This window comes from Lygodium microphyllum, unplaced genomic scaffold (assembly GCF_053477565.2).
Source record: "Lygodium microphyllum isolate KBCC unplaced genomic scaffold, Lygodium_microphyllum_v1.1.10 scaffold_36, whole genome shotgun sequence".
Classification (NCBI taxonomy): domain Eukaryota; kingdom Viridiplantae; phylum Streptophyta; class Polypodiopsida; order Schizaeales; family Lygodiaceae; genus Lygodium; species Lygodium microphyllum.
The window spans coordinates 1,710,195-1,718,555 of record NW_028229519.1 but is presented as its reverse complement, the minus strand read 5'-3'; the positions used below and the strand labels follow the sequence as shown (position 1 = coordinate 1,718,555).

The 8,361-nt window shown below is 38.5% G+C and overlaps 1 protein-coding gene across 1 annotated transcript; it reads right to left on the bottom strand.

The window, feature by feature from the left end:
• Positions 1 to 3,644: 3,644 nt before the first annotated feature.
• Positions 3,645 to 6,462, bottom strand: LOC148009160 (putative NAD(P)H dehydrogenase (quinone) FQR1-like 1). The gene is made up of 3 exons (XM_087673757.1): positions 6,008 to 6,462; positions 4,631 to 4,990; positions 3,645 to 3,999 (listed from the first exon to the last, which is right to left on the bottom strand). Exons 1-3 carry the CDS (start codon positions 6,199 to 6,201, stop codon positions 3,771 to 3,773), a joined length of 783 nt encoding a protein of 260 aa, XP_087529883.1. The 5' UTR covers positions 6,202 to 6,462; the 3' UTR covers positions 3,645 to 3,770.
• Between the last annotated feature and the right edge of the window lie 1,899 nt (positions 6,463 to 8,361).

Genomic DNA, 8,361 nt, shown 5'->3' with positions numbered 1-8,361 from the left:
TGGAATTGCACTTGAAAGAAGTAATCAAAAATTTTGAAGGCTTCCTTACATGCCACATGCTTTAACATGTGCTCCATGTAAGATAGTGTATGGTGTTTCTCTTTAATTTGCAACATTTACCTACCACACACCTTGATATTACCCTTTCTTTTTTACCACAACAATGGGTAGTGCCCAATCTGTATGCTCAATCTTATATATGAACTTTCTAGTACCACAATGATGGGCCATACCAATCCATGTGCTCAATCTCAAAAGAAGCCCTATTTTTTAACACCTTATTCAATTCATCCCTCATGGCTTGTACATATCTAGGTTTCATAGGGCATGGTCTTTCTTTCACATGTTTACATTTAGATAGCATGGGGATTGTATGTGTGATTATGGTCAAAGGTATTTCTTTAAGGTTGGAATATCTACAAGCAAACAATCTTAGAATTTGTTAAGAAATTAAACATGATTTTTCATCTAATATAGGCATCCTTAGGTGATTCACCTTCCTCTACCAAGTTTACCTCCACTTTTTCCAGTCCTATTATCGATTCACTATTTGTTGATTCACACTTAGCCCTAAGCACAACAATCAATTGATCACCTTTCTTGAATTTTGCAAAGCTTTAGAGAGGGCTTGCAATTTTTCTTCCTCTTTACAAGAAACAGCAATGCAAATGGAGAAACATTTCCCTCCAAATAGAATTTTGATTTTATTTTAGCAATACACTTAGAACAACTCGTTCGCCCCCCCCCCCCCCCCCCCAATCGCCCACCCACCAAGGTCCTCCAACCCATCTTGCCCTACCTCGCAACATGGTGGACCTCGTCTCCATGGAAGACCAAGGGTGCAAAAATCAACATGATTGAGAAATACCAATAATGAAAGAATATGGAATGGAGATAGAGAGACACTTCCCTCCAATAACCTTGGACTCCACTTAGATTTAAAAAACCTTGACAAAAAGAAGGGCAATAATTGTATGGTGACTTTTCTACAATGCCCAAAATTGTTCAAATTGTTAGTCGTCTCAATGAAACAAATCCTTTGATTGCCAAAGAAATAGCAACATATTGTGCTTCTACAATGTAAGTTTACACATGTTAAGAGTCTATGTAGTTAATGTGCAAATAAGAACATAACCATATCAACCATCATTATGACCACACCATCATAATCAATTAATGGTTTTCACTAACACCACAAACAAACTATGAGAATAACATTTAAGAGCATGAATAAAGTTGCATCATTAATAAGCTAGTTATAATATTGTCTAGAAAGTCCTCATGGGAATAAGTGTTAACATCATCCCATAAATCTCTACAAGAATTATCAATTGCATCAAGATGATTTTGTAAGAGCTTTCCTCCAGACCCTTAATTATCATATAGCCATGACCACCATTATAAAAAATATGATGGATGAAAGACATCACAAACTCCATTTTTTTTACCATTGTTGTGTACAATGACCAATATCATCCCTAACCATAATCTTTGTCATAATGACTACTATTATGACTCTGATCATGTCAAAACAAGTAGCTTAATGATAAGTAGATGTACTTGTCTATTCATTTTCATTTTCATGTGTAAGATAATGTTGACCACCATCATGTCATTAGAACTCTCAAATTGTTGCTACTAACGCTTAGCAACAAAAAATTTAAGAATATACAACCTTGAGCAACAAATGAAATATCACAACGTTATAGAAAAACATACTTGATTTCCATTTGCTCTTTCTTAGTTGCTAGTCAATACCTTTTTTATATATCCTTAGTTATTCACCCTTTGCACATTGTAGTTGCGACTATGTATTATTATGAATAGAGAATGAACTAAATGATTGTGTCAAAAGTAGTAGTTATTAAGAAAAGTTTAAGCACCTTGAAAGAGTTAAAAGTGGTTGTCTACTTAGCAAACCTTTGTCTCTACCATGGCAAATGCAAGATTGTTGTATGTATGGCTTGTAGTTCAAAACTAATGTGGTGCCTTATTAAAGAGCAAGAAAAAACCAAACATCGATATATGCTAAACTTGAAATACATAAATAGCAATTTGGGTAGTTGTTGAGATGGATTTGGGTGGCTAGCTTTTAATTCCCTAGGTTAATTGGTTTGAAATATATTGATCAATAGTACACGTTCAATTTAGTTTTTCCAAATCAAATAGGCATTACCATTAATACAAAAGCCATTCAAAGACGAGAACAAATGGCAATTAAAAGAATATAATTCCCTAGAACAATTTATTTTGAATCTATTAATCAAAAGGACACTTTAGTTTAGTTTTCCCAAAGTCAACATTAGCAATTAATTAAACCGACACTCATACAAAAGCCATTAAAAAACAACAAGAAATGCCAATTAAAAGACTATCAAAACACTACCAATGTGAACTTTCCACACGCTAAGATGAAACACCACCTTAACGATACATGAAAATTCCTTCATTTTTTGAAGCTAAGAGGAAAGGCTAGCTTAAGATTACGGCAAATAAACAATTATTTAGATCCAATTTGTACATATTTCTAGTTGATCAATTGATTGATTTGAGACAAGTAAATGTCATGTTCAAGAACCCTTCTTGCATGGAGATTCTTTACTCTTTAATGTTGATGTTCAAGTGCAATAGAATGCCCGGGTATCGGAAGTGATTACATTGAATCATGGTTCCTCTCACTACCCCATGAATGCCTGTAACATGCTGCATCTCATACAGCCTTGTACATGTTTAAACATGGTGTGCTTCATTCTAACATGCTTGTATCTGGTGGCAATCTGGTTTTGAGCACGGACCGACGCACTGTATGTGCAATCCTTGATGGTGATACAAATGCTTGCAATGCCATGAGCAGCACTCTTTTCCAAGTCAAGGCAGCTTTTATACTGTAGCATGTGCAAGTCTTTCTTGCATCAATACCCTAGGCACTAGCTAACCTTAGGGTTTAGCAGACAATCATCTGACAAATTTTGTCGCTGAAACATCTCTGAACGTATGGTTAGATTCAGCAAAAAGGCCCTAGGCAATGACATTTGATGACTCTAGCTATGTTTGTAACTAGAAGACGGCCACCTGTGATGTATGAGGGTATGGGCAGCAGGTTAAGGACAGAATTTAGAATGTAGGCACCAAGGATCTAGCAGCAAACAGATTGGCTACAAGGTTGGAAAGCAGGAGCAAGTGAAGCAGCCATTGGCCAAACAGGAGCAGCCAGACAGGGTAGAACTCAAGCAAGCAGCCAGACTACAAAATTGCAGCTGGTCTTACATAAATCCAGGTATTGAAAAATGACCTATGGAGTACATGTAAGACCTTTCACATCCTTGGCCCGTCATTAAATACCAAATAATCTATTTAACTTCAGCAGTAAAACTAGGTCATCCACAACCTGGCAATACAGCTCACATGTTCTGTCTTCTGTATCTTAGATGTGTAGCCAATTCTGCACACAGATAGGCATGTCTATGCCTGAGAGTTCGGAAAATATTTGAAGGTACAGATGCTGATTACAGGGTAAAACCTGTCACTAATGTTTCATTCATAAACAAGTCCTTGTTTGGGTTTAGTTTGTACAGGCACCATTCAACCCAGGAGTCCATTGCAGACTCGAAAACATTATGATGGACACTGAGACGTGTGCAATATCGCCCAAAAAAAATCCTCACAATTTAATCAATTAATATCTGTACATAAGGAAACTTCTGTTTATTTGCATGTGGCTCCTCCCTCAATGGGGCTGTACCCTAAACTGACAATAGATCAAATACAAACTAACGACCGAGAAGCCGCTTCACTACTCCTGCCATGTACTTCCCCTGATGTTCTGCAAGGGAGAGTTCTGTTTCAGATGGCATCCTAGTTCCGTCTCCCGCATATGTACCTGCTCCATATGGTGACCCACCTCGGATTTCGTCAAGATTAAACATCCCAGCACCAAATGTGTATCCAAGTGGAACAAAGAGCATGCCATGATGTGCTAGTTGAGTTATGGCTGTCCACCTAGAGAGAAGAAAAGAAAATAAGCACACCGTCAACAATAACTGTTATCAAGATGAGGATCAGCATGCAAATCAGTGGACAATTCAGGGTTATCAGCATCAAAGGTTTACTTGTCTTTCTTGCAAACCACCATAACAGTAATTGTTAATTAGAAATCCATGTATACTAAAATGTCAAGCCTAAGTGTGCATCCTTAATATTCCCTTTAATAGAAAACACAAAAAATCAACGAGGCTTGATACATAACTTTTCTAGATCTTTGACTTCCTGATGAAAAATGAGAAGTTTGTCTCAAGACTCGATGGATGGGTTTTGTGTCTGTTAGTCTAAACTCGCATACATCAAACAAATTCTTAAAATGATCAATGGGACAAGCATCACAACTAATCACTTGCAGGCATAAAAGGTCTGTGGGGTGTCAAAGTTGAAAACAAGGAGCGGTTGGGGAATTTGGAGCGTCAAGCAATTTGATGTAAATTCAGCAGCAGGAATTGACAAGAACATCATCAAAGGTCAGGTTTGTTTGCCATCAAAGGATGCACATTGCATAACATAACAATTAAAACAGAAATAGGATAAACTAGTAAAATGAAAGAAATGGCTTAGTTTGCTGGTTGGGTGAAAAGCTTACGCAGTGGTCTCTTGCCCCCCTCCTTGTGTGCCTGTGCTCACAAACAAACCAGCTGGTTTGCCTGCAAGTTGCTGGCCAGTCCACAGCTGACCTGTCGAATCAAAGAAGGCCTTCATCTGGGCAGCCATGACACCATACCGTGTTGGAAACCCAAAAAGGAAGCCATCCGCTGCAGGTAGTTCGCTAGCAGATAACAATGGTATTTTTTCATCTTTTGGAGGTGCCCTCATTTTCTCCAATACGTCTGGTGTGAGTGTCTCTGCTACTCTGAACAAGTACCCTTGTGCTCCCTCCACGCTGTCGACTCCTTCTTTGATCTTCCTAGCTAAGGCTTCAACATGACCATACATAGAGTAGAACCTGCAAGGCCCCCCATAACATTGTCAACAATCTTATTCAAATCAGCACTGTTGCATTCAACAGGGGAGTTTTTGGCATACTGTCACATACCATTTTTCTATGCAAGCCCCCCCATAACATTGTCAACAATCTTATTCAAATCAGCACTATTGCATTAAGAGAGGATGACTTCCAAAACTGGATCAAGTCCCACATTCCACACACATTTCCACTCAACTTCATATGATGATATGTGCCTAAAAAGTATGCATTTTAGAGAAGGGACTTATGGCTATAAGGGTCACAATCAGAGACTAAATGCAATAAACTCTTCAAAGAACAACTTCCAATACAACCAACCTCTAAAATACCCCAAGAAAACAGAGCCCTGCAAGAGAGAAAAACGGAAAATCATTACACCCTTCACAGGTTTGCTACACCCAAGGCAGGATCCAGATAAACAGAGCATTGAGGTGAACCCAATACAAAGGCAGCATCCAGTCACCCTTAACAGATTTTGCTACACCCAAGGCAGGATCCAGATAAACAGAGCATTGAGGTGAACCCAATACAAAGGCAGCATCCAGTGACAGAACGATAAGATCAGAGGGAGATGGATAATAATAATGGATTAAGAAGGTGACCACATCTAATGGGAAGGTAACAGGACTGGTATGCAATTGCTACTAGCTAGGTGCATATTGAGATAATGAGAAAAAACAGGGCATGGTCCGATTGCTGATACTTACATTCCCTGTCCCCCAAAATCATTCCATCCGTTCAAATGAGAACAAGAAGAAATACATAATATTCTCTTTCGAAGTAAAGGAGGGAATTTGGCTGTACCAGCAAATGCGGCAATTACTACAAAAAACAGGGTACAGCCCAATTGCTGATACACTCCTTCCTTTTCCCCCCAAAAGTTTTTCATCCCATCATTCCTCTGCTCCAGGCCACAGAGAGAGAGGAGGGAGAGGGAGACAAGAAAAAGATTAACTTTCTGTCAAGGCGAATGAGGGAATTTGGATGTGTACTTACACAATGTAGATCTTGAGCTTGTCAGAGGAATCAGAGGCAGATGGATCAAGCCCTGCCTGTGTATGGGGTGGGGGTAGGACCTCAGCGGCGCCATCGCGCGCTTGAACATCCTGCTGCTTGGGCGTTAATGGTGGAGATCCCACGACGGGGTGCTTCTTTGATTTGCTAGGCACACAGCCCCTTCCTTTCCCCATCAAGTGCCTCTCTCTCTCTCTCTCTCAGATAGAAAGAAATCACAATCTCTCTCTCTCTCTCTCTCTCTCTCTCTCTCTCTCACAGATGGGAGGGAAAAGGCCTGGCTATAGCTGTTGATTGCCTGCAGGTTGTCTTTAGTGTGTGTTTTTCTGTGTCTTTCCAATGCCAAGGCTGTGGCAGGATATATCATATGAGATTCCTTTTGGCTCTCTCTCTCTCTCTCTCTCTCTCTCTCTCCCCCTGAAGTCTCAACTCTCAAAGCTAGGATTTTGCTTGCCTGTCTTCCACTAAACAGCATGCAAATCTTGACACTAATTTTTACATGATGCTACACCCATGCCTGTACCTTAATCTTGGTTAGCTTACCCACTCCTATTTTTCCCAAGGCCCACCTTCCCCACATGGCTCACACCCAACACATGCTCTCTCTCTCTCTCTCTCTCTCTCTCTCTCTCTCATTTTTTAGAGCACCTACATAGCATGGCCAGCATCCCAAACCCTCTTGCACATTATGCAAAAGGATAGTGGGAATAATAAAACCCTAGAGAAATTAAAGAATAATGGCTATTTTTAGAGGAGTTTTGGCAAAGCTAAGGGCTACTTCTTCTGAACCATATTGGAAAGAAAATCATCCATTTTCATGTGGTTTGAAGTTGTTTGGAGGAGAAATTTGTTGTCATAAGTAAGATGTGGAAGAACTGGAAACATTTGTCCACTTTCTAAAGTTTTTCATCCATGTTGTACAAGAAATATGCCAATATTGACATCAAACCTTCGCTTATCTCTAGTGTTTCCATAGCCTCAAAAAATGGGATTTGTTTAGAGAAACAATGAGCAAAGTATGCCAATTTAGTTCTTCTCGTGGCATTTGTATTAGCTTTTGCCATAATTTGGCGTGTCTCCAATGTGAGAACCAAGTGATGAATTTAGAAATCTTGGAGATGACAAAGGTTGCTATGAAAGGCAAAAATTGATGTGAGATTTTTTTAAAGGTTTGTTAAATACTTGTTGTTATGACAAGTTGGTGGGCATAACATAATTGAGATTAGAGTGCCATGATCAATCAAAATCTATTAATATTTGACATGTTGCATACAAGATGAGTGGTGAGTCCTAAATGAGCACCCTTAACCTCATTGAGAAGTGGATAAATTTACAATATTTCCCTACATTGAGACGAGGATAATTTTACCCACCAAGATGGTATAGAGTTCATCGCAAGTAACCAACGATACACAAGAAATTACAAGCAAAGCATGATGCTTTTTACAAGATGGTTGGATGAAATGAGTAATAATAGAAAAATGCAAATGTTTTTTGGATACATGGGATGATGCTTGGATCAAATGAGTCTTCATTAAAAAAATGTGTCAACCAATAATATTACTTTTCAACACTTACCAATCATTGTAGAGAAAATTGTATCTTACTCATGCAAACTATTCATTTATCTCACTTGGTAAAACCATTACACTTTTACATTTTTTAGCTCAACTTTCCAAACTTGCACCTTTTGTGGTCCATTCTTGAACTGCATGCCACAAAAGCACTTGACATGTTGTGTACTGGTGAGTATCTCAAGCAAGCAAATGTTTAGGTTGACCGTTCAACTCCATGTAGCTTCAAGCATAAGTTCTAGTGCACTCTTTCCTTTTTTACTTAACATGGTCATACAGAGAACTTAGCATGGTCTTTGTTACTTAGTATGCTCATAAAGGGAACTTGTGCCATGGAAGTTCTTTAAGTGTTTTTGAAAATTAACTGGAAGACATGTCACCTCTCAAAAGTCCATCCAATGATTTTGATGGGACCTATTACCTAGGTTTCATATTTGGTATTTATTGCAAAGTGTAAAGTTATAGTGGGCCTCTTTACTTGTTGGTTGAGGTGTCAATGCATCCTATATGAAGCTAGTTAAATTAGACAAATTACATTTTGTTTTTCGGTCTTGCACAAAAGGTAGGACATATGGACATCATCCCTCTAAATAAGCCAAAGACATTAACGCTAATTAAGATTAGTCTTTTAATGTTTGCATGGCAATATTTGGTTGGATTGTAAGATAAACATTAATGTTGTTAAACATTTTCAGATCCTCTTTTGTGGGCTCTTCTTGAAATCTCAAAATAATTTTCCTAAATATTTAACAAAATCTAATG

Bases quoted from the DNA above. Each gene is read 5' to 3' on its own strand.
- LOC148009160 (XM_087673757.1), bottom strand. From the start codon at position 6,201: ATGGGGAAAGGAAGGGGCTGTGTGCCTAGCAAATCAAAGAAGCACCCC. The intron at 4,991-6,007 runs GTAAGTACACAT...GGGGCCTTGCAG, and splicing joins AAGCTCAAGATCTACATTGT to GTTCTACTCTATGTATGGTC. The intron at 4,000-4,630 runs GTAAGCTTTTCA...TCTTCTCTCTAG, and splicing joins GGGGGGCAAGAGACCACTGC to GTGGACAGCCATAACTCAAC.